Source organism: Sciurus vulgaris (assembly GCF_902686455.1).
Source record: "Sciurus vulgaris genome assembly, chromosome: 5".
NCBI classification, from domain to species: Eukaryota; Metazoa; Chordata; class Mammalia; order Rodentia; family Sciuridae; genus Sciurus; species Sciurus vulgaris.
The window spans coordinates 171,644,800-171,669,223 of NC_136465.1; the positions used below are offsets into that span (position 1 = coordinate 171,644,800).

Below are 24,424 nucleotides of genomic sequence, written 5' to 3' on the forward strand. Positions count from 1 at the left end.
AGGAGGATGCATTCTGACACATTGCACACAAATGGAGCATGACCTCTCCTTCCTCTGTGCATGGTGCTGAGTCACACCAGTAGGGTAATCATGCGTGTATATAGGGTAATAATGTCCATCTCAATCCACCGTCCTTCCCATCCCCACCGCCCCACCCCTTTCCTCACTCCTCTCTGCACAATCCAAGGTTCCTTCATTCTTCCCTCCTCCCTCCCCCCACTATGGATCAGCATCCGCTTATCAGAGAAAACATTTGGCCTTTGGTTTTTTGGGATTGGCTGATTTCACTTAGCATGATATTCTCTAGTTCCATCCACTTACCTGCAAATGCCATAATTTCATTCTTCTTTAAGGCTGAGTAATATTCCATTGTGTATATGTACCACATTTTCTTTATCCATTCATCTGTTGAAGGGCATCTAGGTTGGTTCCATAGTTTAGCAACTGTGAATTGAGCTGCTGTGGCTCAATTGATGTGAGTATGTCACTGCAGTATGCTGATTTGAAGTCCTTTGGGTATAAACCAAGGAGTGGGATAGCTGGGTCAAATGGTGGGTCCATTCCAAGTTTTCTGAGGAATCTCGACACTGCTTTCCAGAGTGGTTGCACCAATCTGTAGTCCCACCAGCAATGTATGAGTGTACCTTTTCCCCACATCCTCTCCAACATTTATTGTTGCTTGTATTCTTGATAACTGCCATTCTGACTAGAATGAGATGAAATCTTAGGATAGTTTTGATTTGCATTTCTCTAATTGCTAGAGATAATGCACATTTTTCATATGTTTGTTGGTTGACTGTATTCCTTCTTCTGTGAAGTGTCTGCTCAATTCCTTAGCCCATTTATTGATTGGGTTATTTGTTTTCCTGGTGTTGTGCTCGCTTCGGCAGCACATATACTAAAATTGTTTTCCTGGTGTTAAGTTTTTGAGTTCTTTATATATCCTGGAGACTAGTGCTCTGTCTGAGGTGTGTGTGGTAAAGATGTTCTCCCATTCTGTAGGCTCTGTCTTCACATAATTGTTTCCTTTGCTGAGAAGAAGCTTTTTAGTTTGAATCCATCCCATTTATTGATTCTTAATTTTACTTCTCAAGCTTTAGGAGTCTTGGTAAGGAAGTCAGGTCCTAAGCCAACATGGTGAAGATCTGATCTAACTTTTTCTTCTAGTAGGCACAGGGTCTCTGTTATAGTGCCTGTCTTTGATCCACTTTGAGTTGATTTTTGTGCCAGGTGAGAGAGAGAGGTTTAATTTCATTTCATTACATATGACTTTCCAGTTTTCCCAGCACCATTTGTTGAACAGACTATCTTTTCTCCAATGTATGTTTTTGGCGCTTTTGTCTAGTAAGAGATAACTGTATTTATGTGGGTTTGTCTCTGTGTCTTCTATTTTGTACCACTGGTCTACATGTCTATTTTGGTCCCAATACCATGCGGTTTTTGTTACTATTGTTCTGTAGTATAGTTTGAGGTCTGGTATTGTGATGCCTCGTGCTCCACTCTTCCTGATAAGGATTGCTTTGGCTATTCTGGGTCTCTTATTTTTCCAAATGAATTTCATAATTGTTTTTTCTAGTTCTATGAAGAATGTCATTGGCATTTTAATAGGAATTGCATTAAATCTGTATAACACTTTTGGTAGTATGGCCATTTTGACAAAATTAATTCTGCCTATCCAAGGGCATGGGAGATCTTTCCATCTCCTAAGGTCTTCAATTTCTTTCTTTAGTGTTCTGTAGTTTTCATTGTAGAGGTCTTTCACCTCTTTTGTTAGATTGAGTCCCAAGTTTTTTTTTTTTTTTTTTTTTTTTTGAGGCTATTGTGAATGGGGTAGTTTTCCTAATTGCTCTTACAGTGGATTCATCACTTATGTATAGAAATGCATTTGATTGATGGGTATTGATTTTATATCCTTCTACTTTGCTGAATTCATTTATGAGTTCTAGAAGTTTTCTAGTGGAATTTTTAGGATCTTCTAAATATAGAATCATGTCATCAGCAAATAGTGATCCTGAGTTCTTTTCCTATTCTTATCCCTTCAATTTCTTTCATCTGTCTGATTGCTCTGGCAAGAGTTTCAAGGACAATGTTCAATAGAAGTGGTGAAAGAGGGCATCCCTGTCTTGTTCCAGTTTTTAGAGGGAGTGCTTTCAATTTTTCTCCATTCAGAATGATGTTGGCTTTGGGCTTAGCATAGATAGCTTTTACAACGTTAAGATATGTTCCTAATATCCTTAGTTTTTCTAGTGTTTTGAACATGAAGAAGTGCTGTTTTTTTGGGATTGAACTCAGGAGCAGTCGACCACTGAGCCACATCCCCAGTTCTGTTTTGTATTTTATTTAGAAACAGGGTCTCATTGAGTTGCTTAGTGCCTTGCTTTTGCTGAGGCTGGTTTTGAACTCACAATCTTCCTGCCTCAGCCTCCTGAGCTGCTGGGATTAAAGGTGTGTGCCACTGTACCTGGCAAGGTGATATATTTTGTCAAATGTTTTTTCAGCATCTATTGAGATAATCATATGGTTCTTGTCTTTAAGTCTACTGATGTGATGTATTATGTTTATTGATTTCTGTATGTTGAACCAACCTTGCATTCCAGGGATGAACCCCACTTGAATGTGGGGCACTATCTTTTTAAATATGTTTTTGTATGCAATTTGCCAGAATTTTATTGAGAATTTTTGCATCTATGTTCATGAGGGATATTAGTCTGAAGTTTTCTTTCCTTGATGTGTCTTTGTCTGATTTTGGTATAAGGGTGATACTAGTCTCATAGAATGAGTTTGGAAGAGTTCCCTCCTTTTCTATTTCATGGAATAATCTGAGGAGTATTGGTGTTAATTCTTCTTTGATGGTCTTCTAGAACTCGGCTGAGAATCCATCTAGTCCTGGGCTTTTCTTGATTGGTAGGCTTTTGATGGCATCTTCTATTTCATTGCTTGAAAGTGATCTATTTAAATTGTGTATGTCAGGCTGGGGTTGTGGCTCAGTGGTAGAGTGCTTGCCTAGCACATGTGAGGCACTGGGTTCAATCCTCAGTAACACATAAAAATTTTAAAAGAGGTATTGTGTCCATCTACATCTAAAAATATTTTAAATAAATAAATAATAAACCGTGTATGTCATTCTGCTTCAGATTGGGTAGGTGATATGTCTCTAGAAATTTGTTGCTAAGAGATTTTCTATTTAATTTGAATATAAATTTTCAAAATAGTTTCTAATTATCTTCTGTATTTTAGTAGTGTCCATCGTGATATTTCCTTTTTCATCACAAATTTTAGAAATTTGAGTTTTCTCTTTCTCCTCATTAGTGTAGCTAAGGGTTTATCAATTTTATTTATTTTTTTCAAAGAACCAACTAATTGTTTTGTCAATTTTTTCAATTGTTTCTTTTGTTTCAGTTTCATTGATTTCAGCCCTGATTTTAATTATTTCCTGTGTTCTGCTTTTGGTGTTGATTTGTTTTTCTTTTTCTAGGGCTTTGAGATATAATGTTTATTTGTTGACTTTTTATTCTTTTAATGTATGAGCTCAATGCAATGAACTTTCCTCTTAGCACTACTTTCATAGTGTCCCAGAGATTTTGATATGTTGTATCAGTATTCTCATTTCCCTCTAAGTATTTTTTTATTTTCTCCCTGATTTCTTCTGTTATCCACACATCATTCAATAGCATGGCGTTTAGTCTCCAGGTATTGGAGTAGCTTCTATTTTTAATTTTATCATTGATTTCTAATTTCATTCCATTATGATCCGATAGAATGCGGAGTAGTATTTCTATTCTTTTGTATTGCTGAGCGTTGCTTTGTGGCATAACACATAGTCTATTTTAGAGAAGGAGCCATGTGCTGCTGAGAAGAAAGTGTATTTGCTGATGATGGATGAAATACTTTATATATGTCTGTTAAGTCTAAATAATTGATCGTATTATTTAGTTCTATAGTTTCATTGTTTAGTTTTTGTTTGGAAGATTTATCCAGTGGTGAGAGAGGTGTGTTAAAGTCACCCAGTATTATTATGTTGTGGTCTATTTGACTCTTGAATTTGAGAAGGGTTTGTTTGATATATGTAGATGCTCCCTCGTTTGGGGCATATATATTTACGATTGTTACTTCTTGTTGATGTATGATTCCCTTAAGCAGTATGAAATGTCCTGCTTTGTCCCTTCTGACTAACTTTGGTTTGAAGTCCACTTTGTCCGATATGAGGATGGAAACCCCTGCTTGTTTACGCAATCCATGTGAGTGGTATGTTTTTTTCCAATCTCTCACCTTCAGTCTGCGGATGTCTTTTCCTAGGAGGTGAGTCTCTTGAAGATAGCATATTGTGCATCTTTTTTAAAAATCTAATCTGCCAATCCAAATCTTTTGATTGATAAGTTTAGGCTATTACCATTCAGGGTTATTTTTTTAAACATTTTTTAGTTGTCAATGGACCTTTATTTTATTTATTTTTAAATTTTTATGTGATGCTGAGGATTGAACCCAGTGCCTCACACATGCTAAGTAAGCACTCTACCACTGAGCTACAACACCAGCCCCAGGGTTATTACTGAGGTATGATTTACATTCCCAGTCATTTTGGTTTACTTTTGGTTTTTAACTTGACTTAGTTTCTCCTTTGATTGACTTTTCCTTTAGTGTAGTTCCTTCCTTTGCTGGTTTTCAACTTTTTTTTCTTTCAATTCCTCCTCATGGAATATTTTGCTGAGAACATTCTATAGTACAGGCTTTCTAGTTGTGAATTTTTTTTTAACTTTTGTTTATCACAGAGGGTTTTTATTTCATCTTCAATTCTGAAGCTTAATTTTTCTGGTTATAAAATTCTCCATTGGCATCCATTTTATTTTCGAGTTTGATATTTGTTGTTCCAGGACCTCTTGATGTTGAGGGTCTGGTTTGAGAAATCAGCTGAAATCTGAATTGGTTTCTTCCTATATGTAATTTGATTTTTTTCTCTCACAGCCTTTAAATCTCTCTCCTTATTCTGTAAATTAGTCATTCTCATTATAATGTGCCTTGGTGTGGGTCTGCTGTAATTTTGTACATTTGGGTCCTGTAAGCCTCTTGTAGTTGATTTTCCACTTCATTCTCTAGATTTAGGAAGTTTTCTGATATTATGTCATTGAAAAGATTGTGCATTCCTTTGATTTGTATCTCCACACCTTTGTCTATTCTAATAAATCTTAAATTTGGTCTTTTCATGTTATCCTGTATTTATTGGAAGTTCTGCTCATGGCTCCATCTTCTCTGTGCAGTCAGCTTTATTTTCAAGGGTATATATTTTGTCTTCATTGTCTGAGGTGCTGTCTTCCAAGTGGTCTAGTCTTGGTGATACTTTCCATTGAATTTTTAATTTGGTTTATTGTTTCCTTCATTTCAAGGATTTCTGCTTGGTTTCTTTTTATAATATCTGCCTCTTTATTGAAGTGATCTTTCGCTTCCTGTATTTTCTCTCTGATACCATCCTTTATTTTGAAGATCAATCTAACTCTGTCTTTTCTCAGTTTCTTCTCTGACATTTCTTCTCCTGTGTTGTCTATGGACTCTATTGTTGGAGCATCTTGGTTTGTTTGAGGTGCTTTGTTCCCTTGTTTTTCATGCTTTTTGTCTTCTCATCTAGTGGTGTGGAGCTGAGGCAGTACAGATTCTACCCTGTAGTCTTGTAGTGTTCCTGAAGGCTTCCAGTACCTCACCTTTAAGGGGGAGACCAATGTTAACAGCACCCAATGCAAACAATAAGCACCTTAAACCAAATGGCTCCTATTAAGGTGTCTACAGTTTTGTTGCAATAAACAGAAATGAGGTGTTCGATTATTGTCTTTGATATAAACAGTAAATTTTAGGGTTTACTATTTCAAATAATGAACAATGAGGAACAGAAGTAGTGTAAGATGTGATGTTTATGAGGGAGGAGAGAAGATAGAGGTAAAAATTTATAGCAAGAGTGAGGGAGGAATCAATAGAGGTTGTCTGATAGCATGAGAGAAGTGAGAGAATCCAGGGAGACAGGTGGGTGAGTAAAAAAATACATAGATTAAAAAAAATTAAAAATATATGAATATACAACAAAACTATATATACTATCCAGACATACCATTCCTCAATAAATTGATGCATGAATAATATTTGGATTCAAGGATGGCAGAGGTGTGAGAGGAAGAAAATAAAAAGAAGAAGGAAAGTCTCAATGGAAAATTGAATGATTGCTTCCATTGACTTTCAAAAATTTTCTTAGCTTTCCTTCTCTGCTGATAGGTTTTCTGAAGTTTGATGTTAGCTCCAGGCTGGTGGGTGCTGGACTGGTTGGGTGGACGAGCCAATTGCAAGATGCCCTCACACCCTCTTCCAGTCTTGCCACCCATTGTAGCCGGCCCCTACTTCAGGACTCACTGAGCTGGAGAGAGCCTGGTTTTCTCCAGTTTCTTCGACCTGTGCTCCCCTGGGGAACTGCCCCTAGTCTCCGGCTTTCACAGGCTTGCCAGTCCCAGACTGACCCACGCAAACCCAGCTACAATCTGATGGACCTGGGCTTCAGCTTCCGCAGGCTCTGCCTTGCTGCAGTTCCAAGATCTCAGTGCCCTTCCAACTTGCAGGGAGTCCACCAGGGATGCGCTCACACAAAGGAGTGACCCTGCAAAGAGGCGGCCAGATGGCCACCACTAGCACATCTAGCAGAAAGACCTCAGGTTCAGCCAGGCTCCAGGTACCCCAATAAATCTCCAGGCTCTGACCAGTGTCCCCAGACCGAGGCAGCTGTGCCCTGAGATGGTGGCAGCAAACCTGCAGGCCCTGGTCTGTGTCCCAAGACGGCGGCAGCTGCATGTAACCAAACCTGTGGGTACTGTGACAATGGACTTCCAGGCAACAGTGGGCAGCAGGCAATCCCCTGGTGGTCTGCAGGCAGTCTGCTGGCTAACAGCAGACTATCAGTGGTGAGCAGCGGGTGATGGGCAGGCACGGGGCAGGCAAATGGGCAAATGGCTGATGATTCGTGTTGGTCAGAGAGTCATCTGCCTTCAAAAGGTGGGTGATGTGCTGGCAGATGGCGAGCAATCATGGTGGACAAATGGGGGGGTAAACAGCAGAGGATCGGTGGGTGGCAACAGCTGCCTTGCAGAGAACCAGTATTTCCTCTGCTTGAATCCTGAGTCACTGAGTGACAAGGAATGCTGCCTCCTGCTAGTCTGCCATCTTGGATCTCCCAGCCTTCTTCTAATTGCATGTTCACTGTACAACTTTCTTCACAAGTAACTTTCGCATCACATGAACTAGCTTCCTGAGGCCATGGGTTGTTTGTTCAGGACTCTCTTCCACATCTGCTCTGCCTGACGTTATGTTCCGTTCTTCACTGTCACTGTCATACTGGAATCCTCTCCTTAGCAGCTTGTATGAGCTCAGACTGAGACATCTTTCTACACACTAGTGGGTACTGGGGCACTAGACATGTTAAAGACTAGCCCTGAAGGACTGACCCTGAGACCTGGAACATTCACTGTCATGTGAGTCCTCTTGACAAAAATTCAACTAGCTTGCCTAGGTTAGTTTTCTTCTCCCTGTGCCTGACTTCGCACTTACATTGTCTTAGAAATGTTATTTAAGTCTTTAAATCTTTTATTGTTACTTAACTTTTTAACAGTTTGTGCTTCATGTTCCCGACCATTTTGTAAACTCTTGAAAGATAAACTCTCCCTACTCCCAAAGGGTCTAACCCAGTACCACTTATGCTGATGACCTCCAAGCACCCAGACTTCCTGGGATCCAAACCCTTGGGTGTCCCCTTCCACACCGTCTCTAGACGTGGTGACTTGCTCTGGCTAATGGGAAACAAGCAGAGATGGTGGCAGACAATACAGAGAGTGGTCCCTACCCTTTCGATCATCCCTGCGAAGACCCCAGATACATAGGTGAGGACATCTTAGAGCCTCCTGCAAGTCCACTGGCTGAATGCAGCCGCGTGAGTGAGCTGTTTCCTTCCTTCTAAAAGAATGTTTTCCTTGTCTTTCTCTTAAAGGATATGAAGGTGGAACTGCTATTGCCGTCTTTTGACCATAAGGGGAGATTTTGGAGAATAAACAGCACCAAGGATGGAAAAGTAAAGAGAAGAACCTTATAGGCCCTGCTAGATTAACAGCCCTGGGGCTGGTTGACTTCTGGCTTCTTACAGTGCTGTAGTACATTTCCTCACGGTGTAAGTACTTTGAGGGTTTGTTTTTTTAAATTACTTACAGCTGACGGCATCCTAACAGATACGTTCATTAACCAACCCCTCCAGGACACGGACAAAATCTGAAATGACTTGCGTAGTATATAAAAGGCGTTCAGTATATTTATGACAGATGAGAAAGTGCAAGTGTGGTAGAGTCTGCTAGTTGCTTGCCCCCAAACCATTATCCCTTTTCTCCCTTTCCTCCTTGATAACAGAACTAACTCCAAATTTGGGCTGGGCCTCCTGTCTGGAACAAAAGACTATATTTTCCTGCCGTCTTGGTAGATAAGTATGGCCAACGAGCTGTAAGCACAAGTGCTGTGTGGGAGGGCTGCTGCTTCCCAGGAGCTGACTCAGCTGGAGGGAACGTTTTTAAAAACGTTTTGCCCTTCTGCCTTTCATTTTTCTCCTCCCAACTTTGCTTCTCTGGCTAGAGTTCCAGCTGCCATCTTAAGTCATGAGCTGCCCTTGAAGATGGAAGTCAAGAGCTAAGATGAGAAAGGCAGAAACCTGGGGTCCTGATGACCAAGTGGGCCACCCAGCAACTCTGGACTGCCTAGCTTCAGCTCTCTTTCCTAAGACAGGAAAATAAACCTCAATTTTGCATCAGACACTTTTACTTTGGAGTTTTCCCCTATATTCAGCTAAGTAAAATCCCAACAAATAGTCTCTTGAACAACTTTCTTTTTAAAACAGTGAAGACCCGTGGAGAAGAGAATATGAAGAGTATGAATAATGAGGAATGCCCCGTGAGCGTGGTTCAGCAAGTCCTGTTTCCAGTCCCCTGAAGCAACTTTTGGGGGTAAGCAGGTTGGTTTCTTGGTCAGAGTTCTAGATGGCAAGTAATAGCATCATCTCTGGTTAGCTGAAGTGGAGGGAAGTCTATCAGATGGACATGTGGGACACTGAATTGGCAGGTGGCCAGAGAACAGCCTGGGAATGGCTGGGAGTCTGAGCAGCTCTGCAGCCTGCCCTCCAGCCTGCTCGGCCCGCCGTCACCGCACGGCCTCTAACTCATGCTCTTGCCACTGTCATTCAGTATCCTGTGTCTCAGGAGAGACGCCATGATCTGGGGAGAGGCAGTTTTTTAAAAGAAAGCCAGAGTGTTATTATGATGGAGAAATGGACACTAGAACCCTGAAGTGTAGCAGGAATCCAATCAAACAAGCCGCGCTCAGCCGCAGCGGGTGTCAGGGGTGCATCCCTCCTCTCCATGAAAGCTGGCCCTCGCCTTTCGTCTCTCAGAATACTTCATGGTCCTCTCTATTCTTCATTCTGAGCGTGTGACTTTCTGTTCTTGCTTTTTCTTTGCTCTTTGAAGAATTATTGAGCAGGAAAATTAGAAAGGGATGGTAGGGACCATCTATTTCCGCTTCTTTGTTTTTCCTAGATAGAGGTATATTTCCCCCAGGTCTTGACTTCTACGTTATCGTTTCTTCAAAACATATGTATAAATTTTTAGTTGTGGATGAATCTTTATTTATTTGGATGTGGTGCTGAGGATGGAACCCAGTGCCTCACTCAGGCCAGGCAAGCGCTCCACCACTGAGCCACAGCCCCAGCTCCCATGGTTTTTTCTTTTCCTTTCGTCCTGGTGTTGGAACCCAGGGCCTCAGGCACTTGTTGGCAAGTGCTCTGTCACTGAGCAGCACCACCAGCCCTTTGACTTCCATGTTTCTGACTCTAGTCAGTATTTAGTTCAGATTGTGTCTTGTTTACCCTGGTGTTTGGCCCTCGTCCGATTATACCTGATTTTTATGTTTTGGATTTAACAGTGTCTTCCCAAAATTCCTGTTGAAGTCCTTCACTCCCAACTTCAAAATACAACCTTATTTGGAAATAAGGTCTTTGCAGATGTAGTTAAATTCGTACAGGATTAGGATATCACCCTATTCCAGTATGAGTGATGTCCTTATAAGAAGGGAAATTTGGACACAAAGCTGTGCACACAGGAAGAACATCATGTGAAAAATGAAGGCAGAGATCCTGGTGATTCTTCTACAAGTCCAGGAGTGCCCAAGAATGGCAGGTACCCTCCAGAAGCTAGGGAAAAAGCATAAAACCAATTCTCCTTCATAGCCCTCAGAAGGAACCAAGTTTGATCTTGAACTTCCGGCTTCCAGAACTCGGAGACAATGCGTTCCTTACCCCCTCTCCCAGTCTGCAGGACTTTGTCAATAATCACTTTTTTTTTTTTTTTTTTTGGTGCTGGGGATTAAACCCAGGGCCTTGTGCATGTGAGGCAGGCACTCCACCAACTGAGCTGCAGCCCCAGCCCCAGAAATCACTTTTGACTGAACCTACTCTTCCTCTTTATGTTCTACTTCACACCAGACCTTAAGTATTGTTTGGAAATCTCTCTCCTGCCACTCAGCATGCTGGAAACCATCCTATTTTTCTGCTACAACTCATTCCCACCTGCCTTTGGCTCTACTGAAAGCAAATGATAGTCACAGACTCTCTTGCTATTGCAAGCTCTAAGCAAATAGCCTCTGTCTGCTCTCTTTTTTCAAGGGTCAGATGCTGGGGGGTTGAACCAGCTTCACCACTGAATTACATCTCCAGTCCTTTTTATTTTTTGAGACAGTCTCGCTAAGTGGCTGAGGCTAGCCTCTAACTTGCGATCCTCCTGCCTCAGCCTCTCAAGTAGCTGCAATTACAGGCAGGTGTCACTGAGTCTGGCCTCTGTCTGTTCTCATTTGAGTGGTCTTCATTTATTTTCACAGAATGAATAATCTATGATGAAAAATATATGCTTTTTCTAGTGGGTTTCTAACATAGTGGGATGGTAGCAAGAGCTGCCTCAGCTATTGACTTGGGTTTGACTTTCCAAGAACAATGGCAGCAAAGAAACAAGCAAAGCAGGAGACTGACAGCAAGAGCAAGTGCTGCTGATGCAGTTTAAGATCCTGGCTCTACCTGTGGCTGAGATCAGCCCTTCCTCTGAGTTTTCAGTTTCTTAAGTCAATGAATTCCTGGTCTTGAATGGGCTAGTTTATGTGGCTTGCAACCCAAAGAACCCTGATCAATGAACTCTCTTTCTGAAAGTCCCACACCCTGGCTTCCCTTAAAATATGGAGTCAGACTTCTTTTTATTGTCAGGTGGAGGGGGAGGATTGGGAAACACCGATGCTTTGGACGTAAGTGAGAAAGTGAACTCCGGCCTACAGAAGTTCCATGGGCACCTGGTGACGCTTTTTCGGGGCCAGGCACTTGTGCAATTTGCAGTGTCCCCCCAAAGTGAGGTCTGAGATTAGAGTTTGTTAGTTCACGTTTGCATGCTCAGCCACTTTTCCTCAAGCAGGACATGTCAGAGTGTCAGGACCAGACAAGTTTCCAGCCTTGGCATCGGACTGTACTGACTAGCCCTCCTCACAGAACTGCAGGCCTCAGTTGAACCCTGGTTTCCAACCCTATTGTCCACCTCTGGGTAAATTCACCAGAGTCAGGGTATCGGAATAACCACAAAAACTTGCTGGTTTTCAAATCTTGGGAGTTTTGTTTCCTTCTTCACCAAAGGGCTCTGGGCTTCTATGCCAACTGGCCTACCCCCTCTTTAGGGCTGTCTACCAGAGACTCTGGAGGAGATGTTCAGGGGTTTTGTTTGTTTGTTTGTTTTGGTATCAGGGACTGAACTCAGAGGCACTTAACCGCTGAGCAGGGCTGTCTACCAGAGACTCTAGAGGAGATGTTCAGGGTTTTTGTTTGTTTGTTTGTTTGCTTGTTTTGGTACCAGGGACTGAACTCAGAGGCACTTAACTCGCTGAGCCGCATCCCCAGCCCTATTTTGTATTTTATTTAGAGACAGGGTCTCACTAAGAGGCTGAGGCTGGCTTTGAACTTTCAATCCTGCCTCAGCCTCCTAAGCCGCTGGGATTTCAGGCACTGCCACCATGCCTGGCCTGGAGATGTTCAGTTTTTATTTAGGGTGTTGTTAAGACTATTCAAATTGTGTACTCACCGGATGGTCAGTCAGGTGTGGCCACAGGAGGAAACATAGGAAAGGCTTATAGAAAAGAAAGTTTACACTTACTGATTTTAGAAAGGGGGTTACCACATGCCATTCAGGGTCACAGGAGACAACACCAAGGTGAAGACTGGAATGAGAGAAGAGCTTGGACTATGGCTGTTACTGAAATTTCTGAGGGAAAGGCAGGGCAGGGCAGGACAGGGTTGGGTAACCGGTTTAGGATTGACCAGTTGGAATAATCTTGATGGGCTCTAAACTACAGGAATGGGCCCGAGTTGCCCATCCCAGGACCTGGGATGATCAAGGCAGAGGAACAGCACCCCCCGGAGGGCTGGCTGCAAATCAGGTAGTCTGCATATCAAAGACCCTCTCCCACCCCTGCAAGGTGGCCAGCCCCAGGAGCAGCAGTTACTCTCTCCCAGAAAGATTTTTTGAGATATCAAAATATACAGAAAATAAAAAAAATATAAACAAAGCATCAGGTAACAAAGCCTTCCCTTCCTTGTAGGACAAAAGCATGCCTTCCTCTGTGCATACCAGAAGTGTCCACTAGTGATTTTGCAGGATACAAAAAATTTGCTCCTATATGATCTTATCTCTGCTTTATTCAGAGAAGTAGCTTCTGTGGTTTAAAAAGAAGAAGGAAGAAGGGAGAGCCCTGCCTTTCCACCCTGCACTGGCGCAGTCTCTCGCTAGGCTGCTCTTCTCTTTGTTTTCTGTTCCCAGATTCTGGACCTCTGAACGCGCTGTCTCTCTGCTACCCTTTTTGGATTTCTAGTTTTCTTTCAAGGGTCAATCCAAGACCTCACTACTAATAAAATAAATATGTAAAAATTTGCTCTCTTGTTTTCATAAAAATCAGTCTTTTAATTAGTGTACTCTCTCTGAGTCAGGAACCTTCTTTCTTTGTATAGTCCTCAGCACTGAGCACTCAGGAACAACTAGTGAATAAGTGACTTAATGGATAATCAAATAAGTTTTGTAGCAAAAAGTACTTTTAATACTTGAATTTTCATATATGTTAATGCAACATAAAGATTAAGTCTGAAGTCTATATTTTTCTTGTATATATCATTAATATTTTAATTTTAAATATCATACAAATATTTTGATAGATTTTATTTTTTAACAATTATGAATACTAGTAGTCTTTTATACATTTCTAAAATTACTATTCAGAAATTTTAAATTTAACTTTAATGTTTAAAAAATATTTTGAATTTTCTACCCAAATCTTAAAATATAAAAATGATGCTACTTTTATTACCCAATATTGTAAATTTTTAGATTTTTTTATCTTCCCATGAGAATATGTATACATCAGAAATACATTTTTTAAAAATAGTTTTTAGTTATAGATGGACACAATACCTTTATTTTATTTATTTATTTTATGTGGTGCTGAGGATCGAACCCAGTGCCTCACATGTACTAGGCAAGTGCTCTACCACTGAGCCAAGGCCCCAGCCCCTACATTTTTAAAAGTAATTTCAACTTGTCCAAAGATCAAATGATTTAAAATTTGGCTTAATTTAATGTTTTTTTCTGTTGCTATCAAGGTGAATATGTAGTTTGATAGTGTAAATTTTAAAAGTTTTTCTGGTCTATAAACATTATCTGCTTAACCATCTCCCTATTGTGGAAGAGCAGCAGTACTGTGCCCTAGGAAAATGTGGAGGGGAAGTCTGCAGGAGAAGGGGAACTTTTTGAGCTCCCAGACCTTCAGCTTGCTTAGTGGCTCACTTGGAAAAGTAGAAGTGAAGCTATATGGTGTCCCTTCCCCAACTAGTTTCTGATGGGGATAAACACATACACACATGCACCTACTATAAACAATTTAGGAATATATGTGTATATTCTTGAACTGACATGCAATGTATAGCTATATAATCAGGGACTTTTAAGATAAATATAAAATGTAACTCTTTTGCTGCCTTTCTTTTAATAACATGAAAAAAACAAATTCTTATTTCAAGATCTGAAATGCAAGACTGCTTTTCCATCTCTTCAGCTCCTAATAAGCACTGAGAAGCAATTTGCATCAATTCACCACCTACTCCTTGGCATCCCCAATTCCTCCAGCAGTTATTGCGAAGGTGGCTTCATTTTCAGGCATCTCAGGGCTAGCAGAATACAAGGGAACAGAAGTTTATAAAAAGCTTTACTTCTATAAATACTATATTCATGTCACAGGCATCCTGCTCCCATCAGTCTGAGTCTCCCGAGACATCACCGTGGGTACAGCTAAATGTGGACTACAGAATTGACCTACAAGTATCATGCACCCTCACAAACATTTGTTAGCCGACTTCTACATGTAAGGTTCTGAAAATCAAGAAAAATTACCCCAAACTTGGAAATAAGCAAAAGGGGTCACTGCGTTTCTTTCAGTGTAGTGTCAGGCATTGCCTAGATGGCCCGAGGGGCCTGATTCTATAGGAGCGTGCACCTTTCTACTGACTAATATAGGGGGAAACTGTAAAAGACTTTGAAATGATTTGGTTTGTTTGTTCTGTTTGAAGGGTAGAGATTAGGTAGTGTACTTTAAGCGATGGATAAGGTTATTTCCCTCAGGAAATAGCAGAGGTGTCTCCTCTGAGGATAGCTACAGATAAGATAGGTCCTGCTGGACTAAAACTGAAATTGAGTAAGGCCTAAGTGACCTTACAAAGCAAAAAAAAAAAAAAAAAAAAAAAAATTTTTTTCAGTGTTGGGGATGAACCCACAGGGCCTCATGCATATGAAAAAAGTGCTCTACCACTAAGCTATATCCCCAGTTCTTTAAATTTTATTCTGAGACAGGGACTCACTAAGTTGCTGCAATGAGTTTTGAACTTTTTTCTTTTTCTTTGCCTTTTTTTTTTTTTTTTTGTGGTGGTGGTGGTACTGGGGATTTAACTCAGAAGGACTCTACTACTGAGCTGCATCCCCAGTCCATTTTTTATTTTCGTTTGAGACAGCCTTGCTAAGTTGCTGAGGATCTCACTAAATTGTCCAAGACTGTCTCAGTCTCCCAAATAGCTGGGATCCCAGGTATGCACCACAGTGCCCAACAAAAAATAACTTTTGGCTTTGGCTGAAAACCACTCAGTCAGCTACTTACAAATGGCAGAAAGTTAAACGAAAGCTCTCTCTAGAGACAGACAAGGAGCTGAAAAAAGAGAGAAGCCACAGAAAGTAGTTGAACTATGGTTGATTTGTTTTGTTCTTTTTTTTTTTCTTTGGGTGCTGGGGATTGAACCCAGGGCCTTGTGCTCGCAAGGCAAGCACTCTACCAACTGAGCTATCTCCCCAGCCCCTGTTCTGTTCTTAAAATAGAATCAGAAGCAACTACTTCAGAAATTTGACCATCTGTATGCCTTTTCATTTTGTGGTAGTTGTTTAAACTTTGTTCTTACTTTGAACTCAGTAGAGTTCTTTGTTTTTAAAGTCTATTGATCTCAAATATGCTAAATGGATTTAAATAAGTGGGGCTTTTGCAGGATGCAGTGGCTCATGCCTGTTATCCTAGAGACTGAGGTAGGAGGACTGCAAGTTTAGCCAGTCTCAGAACTTAGTGAGACCCTATTTCAAAACATGACATAAAAAAAGGTGTAGCCCAGTGGTCCCCCTGAACTCAGTCTCCAATATTACCAAAACAGTGGGGTTTTTAATTGCTCATTTGAAAGTCTGAAAGAGAGAAAAATGTATAACTGAAGGCCAGGGAGCAGGAGCAGTAACTACAGTGACATTCAAGGAAAAGGAGAATTGAGTTAATTCTTTTTTCTCTCTTTCTTTCTTTCAGTGTGGGGATTGAACTCATGGTCTGGGACATGCTAGGCAAGTGCTCTACTACTGAACCAAACTCAGCCCAGACTGGATTAACTCCTACACACCTGGAAATTCTTCTGAGAACCCTTTCTGCCCAATTCTTGAAGATTCTTTATTCTCTTTAAGCAAAAAAAAAAAAAAAAAAAATCTTCCTTTTATATCTGTTTAAAGTTAGTAGTTGAAGCCATAAGAGTAACTATAGGTTAACTATAGCTATCTAAATAGCTATTTCTTATATACTATTTCTCAGTAAACTAAGAAGCAGTGATTAAATAATGATTTAAAATGCATAGACATTCAGACAGTATAGATTCTAATTCTGGTCCTATCTTTTATTTGTTGTGTGATGTGTCATAAATATTCATTTTTTTTTCAGTAAGAAGATATTTATCAAGTACCTACTATATCCCTGTTGTAGGCACTTGAGATCTATTAAGTGAAGGAAAAAATAGACAAAGATCCTTGCCGTTGTGGAATTTATATTTGGGGAAAGTAGAGAAAGAAAACAAATAATGGACATAAAAAATTAACATGTGTGCTATGTTAGCAAATAAGTGCTATGGCAAAAGAAAGAGCTGAGTAAAGGAGGTGAGAAGTGTGCAGGCTGGAGGAGGTCAGCTGCAACTTGGAACCAGTAGGTTAAGACAGGCCTGTTGAAAAGGTAACATTTGATCAAACCCTAGGAGTACATGAAGGAGATAAGCAGAGAGAGGGCATTGTCCAGGCAGAAGGAACAAATGCAAAGATTCTAAGGTAGACTGTTCCTGGCATGCATGATTATTGAACTTTGGAGTGCCTGTCTGATGAGGAGAAGCACAGCAAGCTAGCAGGAGAGTGGGAGCAACAGGGCCATCCATGGATTGCTGTGCCAACTGCCATGAGACTGGTTTTTGTTCTGAGTAGAGAGGAAGCTACTGGCAGGGTTTAAGCAGAGGACAGATGCGATCTGCAGGTTTACAAAGGTTCCCTCTGTCTTTTCTGTTTAAAATAGACTGGAGAGGGGCACTGTTTACCTAACTTCTTGAGGCCTTGGTTACCTCCTGTGTAATTTTTATGGGGATAACAACCACTACCTCTTAGGGTGGTTGTTATAAATAATGAAATAATATATATAAATCAGGAGCAAGGCCTAGCACATAGTAGCCACTCAGTGTTAGCTATCATTATTAGTGTTATCATCTTCCCTACTAAAAAGTTATTTCTCAAGTCAAGGAGAATTTATCATAAGAAACTGACAGGGGCCAATAAGAAATGAGTACATGATGCACAACTGAGTTTTGATGTTTTAAGCTCTGATCTGGTTTTGTTGATTCGATTCAAGTTTATGGAAACCTGACAAAACTAATCTCTATGATAATTTACTGTAATTATTTTTTATTGAATCTGCAGAGCCCAAGCAGCCTCCTGTAAGAATGGCAAAAGCTATTTACCCTGTAAGTTTGGAGGACCTGAGGAAACATATAAATGACTGAAAATGTAGCTCAAGTTTATTCATTTGTAAATTCAACAAATAGCTACTGAGTGTCTACTATGTGTTGAGCCCCAGGTTAGGTTCTTGAACATCAGTGAATCAGACTCAGTCCCTGTTGTGAGGGAGATGTACAGAGAATGGTAAGTTACAATTCAGAGTGGAAAATGTTTGAGAAAGTTCTAGGCACAGCATTCTGTTCAAGAAATAGACCAAAAAATTTCAGTAACATGGTGGAACTGTCTACTGAATTCAACAAAAAACATTTGATATACCCCACCGCCCACCCCCACCCCCACCCCCGGCATGCTTGGGCTCAAACCTAGGGCCTTGTGCTTGCTAGGCAAATGCTACCACTGAGCTACACCCACATTTGCAGTGGCTTTTAAAAAAATTTTTTTTTGGTGCTGGGGATTTAACTCAAGGGCACTTTACCACTAAGTTATATCCCCAGCCCTTTATATTTTTTATTTTGATGCAGTGTCTCACTCAGTTGCTGAGGACCTTGCTAAGTTGCTGAGGCTGGTCAAACTTGAGATCTTCCTGTCTGAGGCTCCAAAACCACTGGGATTACAGGTGTGCACCATTGTGCCCTGTGTTTTTAGTAAATTTTTAGAGATGCTGGAATCTCCCTAAAACAGCAGGCATGTCTTTTGGTCTTCTACAGGGATGGGTGATGAAAAGCAAGTGCTCTACCACTGAGCCACATCCCCCACCTATAATTCTTTATTTATTTTTGTAATTTATTTATTTTTGATTCATTGTACACAAATGGGGTACAACTGTTGTTTCTCTGATTGTACACGCAGTAGAGTCGCACCATTTGTGTAATCATACATGTACATAGGGTAATAATGTTTGTCTCATTCTGTTATTTTTCATTCCCCCATCCCCTCCCCATCTTTCTTTTTCCTCTATACAATCCATCCTTCCTCCATTCTTGCCTCCCTCACAACCCCCGTTATGGATCATCATCCACTTATAAGAGAGATCATTTGGCCTTTGGTTTGTTGGGACTGGCTCATCTCACTTAGCATGATATTCTCCAACTGCATCCATCTATTTGCAAATACCATAATTTTATTCTTTGTGGCTAAGTAATATTCCATTGTGTACATATACCACAGTTTCTTTATCCATTCATCAACTGAAGGGCATCTAGGTTGGTTCCACAATCTAGCTATTGTGAACTGAGCAGCTATGAACATTGATGTGGCTGTATCTCTGTAGTATGCTGATTTTAAGTCTTTTGGGTATAGGCCAAGGAGTGGGATAGCTGGGTCAAATGGTGGTTCCATTCCAAGTTTTCTAATGAATCTTCACACTGCTTTCCAGAGTGACTGCACTAATTTGCAACCCCACCAGCAATGTATGAGTGTACCTTTTTCCCCACATCCTCGCCAACACCTATTGTTGCTTTATAATTCTTAATTAAACAAGTAAAGTACTGTGGAAAACAAAGCCTGCACCACAAGGATTAGGGAAAGGCTCTCTGAGAAAATGACATTTACTGAAACCTGAAAGCGAATGGTGTTAATGTGGCAAAGAGAAAGGAGAACGATATTCTGTATACTCTGTACTTCCCTGGCATTGACCACCCTTTAATTGGAATTGATGTGATTTCATTCTCTGCTTCACTTTGAAAGGTCAGAGACCAAAAATATGTGTCAGCAGAATCCCTGGATCCCGAGGACCTAGAACACAGTAGGGACTTCCCCAATCAATTGGATGATTTTTTAGAAGGAAACTCAAATGTGTAGCATTTGCCAGCAGAATAATTATAGCCTCTGAGGAGCAACAGTTCTGTTTAAAATTATATGCACAAGAATCTGATGAAGACTAAGAAACTATTTACCTGTCATAAATCTTGGCAATTCTCAGTTCTCCTCTTCCCTTGCGCAAGCTTATTCTTGTCGTTGAAGCATGAGCCAGAATGTGTCCCCCAATGGGTTTTTTGGGGTCTGCCTGAAAGCTGAATTAATAAAACCTCTACTTAGTTTTCATTACATGGACTATATACACCAATATTGGCGATTATAGGCGTCTGTCTGTGGAGTGTGGAGGGGATGGAGTAGGTACATATTCTAAACAAGTAGAGCCTTGTGGGGCAGGGGTGGAGCAACCATCTAACCCAGTGTCACCTAGTCTAGACTTCTGAGATTCTTAGGACAAATAGTTCATGTTTTGTGTGACTTTTTAAGAAGAAAATACTATTGAAAAAGCACAAATAAAACATTATTCACTGTCAGGATAACCTTGAGATTAAGAAATTTTCTTCTTGGGCTGGGGATATGGCTCAGTTGGTAGAGTGCTTGCCTTGCAAGCGCAAGGCGATGGGTTCAATCCCCAGTATAGCAAAAAAAAAAAAGAAAAAAAAAATTTCTTCTTTTTTATCAGAAAAATGTATTAATGGCCCATTATGTGCCAGGCAGGCACTATTCTTGTCTAATGAACAAGAACTACCCAAGCTTCCTCTGTGATGCTGTGTAATTGAAAGCAGATTGAACCTTTGTAGGTGTAATTGAACCTTTTTTGTTCATTAACAGTACGATGGAACCCTTCAGTGTCGTACAGTGAGAATGGTGTTTGGAGTACCTTTGTCTTTATTATTCTTGCCCAAAGTTTATTCCTCTAAATAAGCTCTATGATTCAAGGATTCAAAAGATGCTATAAGAAGTTATAAATACTACTGACACTCATTTTGAGAGACATAGTCATAAGGGGACTGTTACATGGCGATAAATGAGTTTCTTAATTATCCTAATGGTTAATCCTCCAAAAAAGCCTAGTTGCAAAAATTCTCAACAAAGTACTAGCAAATTGGATCCAGTAGTATATCAAGAGGAGTGTACACCATGACAATGCATAATATATCCCTGAAATGCAAGGATGGTTCAACAAAATTAGTAATACATCATGTTACTAAAAAGAGGGGGGACCAACATGATAAGTTCAACTGGTGCGGAAGAAAACCTAGAAATCATAAATAAAGAGAGCTGAGTGTAAACTAGCTGGTATCAAAATAAACTGCGACTGATACAGGAGAATAGCTTTAGCTCTGGGATAATACAGTTACAAGTCAATTCAAATTGGGCGTGTTCCATGACAGTGTTCAAGTTTCTTGTTATTCTAGCTTGAGGCTTGGTGTAGTGAGAATGTGGCTGATTGGCATGAGGTTAAATATGCAGGTTGTAGGTTGGTGTAATAAGAAGTTCTTGGGTAAAGGAGTCTGCTGTCGTAAACTACTGTTTGATTAAATGATTCAGAGGTTAAGACAAGAAAGTCCCTGGCTGGGATGGATGGGATTGATTAAGATTCATCAGATACAGGAACAAGAACAGATAGTTATTTTTGAGTGAAACACTATCAAGAAAGTGAAGCCAGGGGTTGGGGTTGTAGCTCAGTGGTAAAGTGCTTGCCTAGCACGGGAGGCACTGGGTTTGATCGTCAGCACTGCGTATGTATATAAATGTGTTGTGTTTATCTACAACTAAAAAAAATTTTAAAAGATAAAAGAAAGTAAAGCCAGGCAGTGAGGAGTCAGAAGACTGGGCTGATTTTCCAGCAGCTGAAAGAACAGGAAAGCAATCAAGCATCATAGCTAGATGAAAGATGAAAAGTTGAGTTGTCTCTACAATGCTTACAGATCAATGTCTCTCTTTTTAGTGGAGTGGCTCTTAACTTTCCAGGTCACCCCTACCTTGTGGGTGGTTCTTCATGGTCTTAAAAGAACCCTACATTTTATAAAGATGGGCTGTTTGAGGCCCTGATGGTATTCTCAGTTGGGCTCTGGACACTGAGCCTGCAAACAGTGACTTACGTTTCTGTAATGCACTTTTCATGTCCTGTCTTTGGTATTATTGTTCACTCACTTCTTATACTTCTCCTTGCTCCCTCTCTTACTCCCTATCACTAGGTTCCTTAAGAGCAGACCACATTGCATTTAGTGTGTTAGCAACCAGCTACACGGTTGATGCTCACAAATGTTTTCTGAGCCAAAGATATCAAATCTACAAAAAATTCTAAGAGTATTTGACTGCAGAAAAATTTAGTGCTTTCACAGTGGATAGAAACAAGTAAAATTGAAACCAGTGGAAATTTCTGTTGTGAGGCGATAAGAGAAAATAATCAGGGTTAGGTTTAGCTAAATGGGCAAATAGGCAGAGAGAAGTTTCTTTCTTTCTTTCTTTCTTTTTTTTTTTTTTTTTTTTGGCTACTGGGGATTGAACTCAGGAGCACTTTATCATTGAGCTACATCTCCAGCCATTTTTATCTTTCAATTTGAGACAGGGTCTTGCTAAGTTGCTGAAGCTGGTCTCAAAATGGCTACCCTCCTGCCTTAGCGTCCCAAGTTGCTGAAATTACAGAAGTCTCAACAGCTATGTTATTGCTTCTCACAGGCTGTCTCAATACTACTCAGTGATTCTCCTACATGGTTAGCTTCACTTCTCCTTCCACAAACCTTCAGTCATTTCCTTAAGCCCCCTTTTCATTCTTATCCCTTCACCTTGGATGATGCTATCTGCTACTTCATACAGAAAACAAAGGCCCTCAGAGGAAAGCTTCCTCAACTTACTCTTCTTTCTATCCACTGTGAGACACAGAAAGTCTGGTGTCCATTTTCAAAATACAGGTTTTAGCCTTAAATATAAATTACTGAGGATGTAAGAAAATCAGCTGAAGAGGAAATAGAACAATGGTTACTAACAGTTAGCACCTGATTGTGACAGATTCACAGGCCCTTGACTACAGGAGGGAAGAGGAAGGGGCCTTCCTGACCAACAAAGATAAATGTTATACACGCCAAAATTCACTCCATCCCAGAGGGCCTTCCCACCACAAGAGAACAAAGGGAGGTTGGAATAACTAAAGATATATAGTTAGGAGACAGTAAAACCTAGCGGAGGTTTGGGAAGATTGGCAGCACTGGGAGGCTGTGAAGCCTTTAACAGTTGGAGCATAGTCAGAGGATTTTGGTTTCTAGGGGCATTTTCTTTCTAGCCATGAGGCTAGTGGTCTTGCTCTGCCATGTACTCCCTGCCACTGCCATCTGACACCCTCACCAGAGGCCTAAAAGCAATGGGTCTGCCTGATCATGGACTGGAACCTCTAAAACTGTGAGATAAAATGCACCTTTTCTCTTTACAAGTCGGCTGTCTCAGGTATTTGTGATAGTAATGGAAAGTTAACATTCGGCCTATGTACTCATCTCTATTTGCTCTCATTTTTCCCTCCTTACCTCTCAAATTTCTTTTTTAAATTTTCTTATTTCAGGAAGTCTTCTTATACCTCAGTGCCTCTGCGTACACTGTTCTCTCTGAAATGAAAACCGTGTTCCCTACTGTTTTGCTCATGCAGCTTCTACTCATCCTTTAAGGATCATTCCTGCCTGGTCTTCTGTCCCGTGTGGTCTCCTGGCAGAGTGTGTATTCCTCTATTAAAGCATACTCTGCTATGATTTTATATTCATGAGTCTCACTCCCCCATTATGCTCTCAATCCCTGTTCATCTTCAGAACTCCAGTTCTAGAAAAGTATCTATAATATAGAAGGTCCTCCATTAACATTGTGGAATAAAATACAGAGAAGAAAATTTGGCTCTCCCTGGTCTAGGTCTTTCTGGACAGACTTGTGACATATCTTCAAAGAAGCTTTCAATCATGGAACTTCTGAAGGATACTCTAAACAGCAAGGTAAATATAAATAAAAGGAGACTGATCTCCCACCACCATTAAAGTAATTCCCCATCCCCTGGCCATGATAAGTAACTTAAAGAAGAACAGGAAGCTGGAGCTTATACATGTTCCATGTTTTCTTTCTTTGCAAACTACTGTCAGCTGTTACTAGTGTGATACCCTAGGCACAGAGAGAATAGGTACTACTGCTTGTCATTGATTATTACAGATGAAAGTCTGAACATTAAGAAGGTTATCTCTAAAAGGAGATGACTATATAGGGAAATAAATGACAGGATTTGCAAAGGGGCTAAGGAAGCCTATAGAAAAGATACTGTAGGGATAAAAAGTTATCAAAAAGGATAAACTAAGAGATTAATCAAAACAGACTGTGACACAGCATAACCATCTTAGACTTGAGAATTTCAAGTCAATTCAATTTTGTTTGCTCTATCATGGTAGGGTATTTAGGATTCTGTATAGAATTTATGGTTTTTAATGTTTATTGCAAGTCATCAACACTTTGATAATTTAATAAGAGTTGGAATCCCCTCCAGCAAAATGCACATATGCTCACACATAAGATTTTCATTTACGTTTAGAAGATTCATGAACTTCCCCTATGGTGTACATGAATATTAATCATGATAACCAAGAGTTACTGAGTCCTCACTATGTGGCAGACATTATTTAAATCATTTATTTCCCTTTGCTTGGATTCCATATTTAGTAAATAATTACAGATTAAAATTTGCATTCTGATAAAAGTCTACCTACATGCTCACTGGTCACATGAACTTTAAATGTAGTTACATTTTTCATTATTGACAGACTGGTCTTCTGGTGTTTTGTTGTTTCATGAACTCGATTAATGTGAGTTTGCCCTGGAGAAATGCATTGATTCTCAGTAGACTGACTAAATAAAATCTCTGGCAGCAAGGCTGAAAGCCCCGAATTGTGGTCAGGTACCCACAGTAGTAGATTATGTCCCTGCAAAGCCTCTCATGTGACAGGGTGCTAGCCTCCCCTCTGACAGGTACAGCCCTGGTGTATTGTATGGCGTATGAGTTTGGAATTTGACCTGAGTTCAAATTCTGAATTGGCAGCTATGTGACCTCAGAAAAAAAATTATTTAGCCATTATGTTTCTTCATTTTATATAGAGAATAATAACTCTATCTGATAGGACAGTTGTTAAAATAATTCAGGCAAAGCATTAGCCCAGTGACTACATTTAATATTATTGTATGCTTTCCTAATCCTTACCCCAATACTTATTACCTATCTATCTTGGGTT

General features: G+C 40.3%; 1 protein-coding gene and 1 long non-coding RNA gene across 11 annotated transcripts in view; one reads left to right on the top strand and one right to left on the bottom strand.

Annotated features, from left to right (window-relative positions):
- LOC306661646 overlaps positions 1-12,818 on the top strand; it is a 28,183-nt gene extending 15,365 nt beyond the window's left edge. For 3 of the 7 annotated variants that reach the window (XR_013763924.1, XR_013763925.1, XR_013763928.1), the window contains 3 exons: positions 7,796-7,904; positions 8,012-8,192; positions 8,641-9,151. This is a non-coding gene — a long non-coding RNA (uncharacterized lncRNA). Of the gene's footprint in view, positions 1-7,795; positions 7,905-8,011; positions 8,193-8,640; positions 9,152-12,684 lie in introns of those variants that run through there. The other 4 variants (XR_013763926.1, XR_013763927.1, XR_013763929.1 and 1 more) reach the window with 4 other exon arrangements.
- Positions 12,819-13,404: 586 nt separating this feature from the next.
- DMC1 (DNA meiotic recombinase 1) overlaps positions 13,405-24,424 on the bottom strand; it is a 37,361-nt gene continuing 26,341 nt past the window's right edge. For all 4 annotated transcript variants that reach the window (XM_079139222.1, XM_079139223.1, XM_079139220.1 and 1 more), the window contains 2 exons: positions 19,310-19,426; positions 13,405-14,299 (listed from right to left, as the gene is read on the bottom strand). In XM_079139222.1, the coding sequence (XP_078995348.1) occupies positions 14,230-14,299; positions 19,310-19,426 (187 nt within the window). In that variant the 3' untranslated portion in view covers positions 13,405-14,229. The remainder of the gene's footprint in view (positions 14,300-19,309; positions 19,427-24,424) is intronic.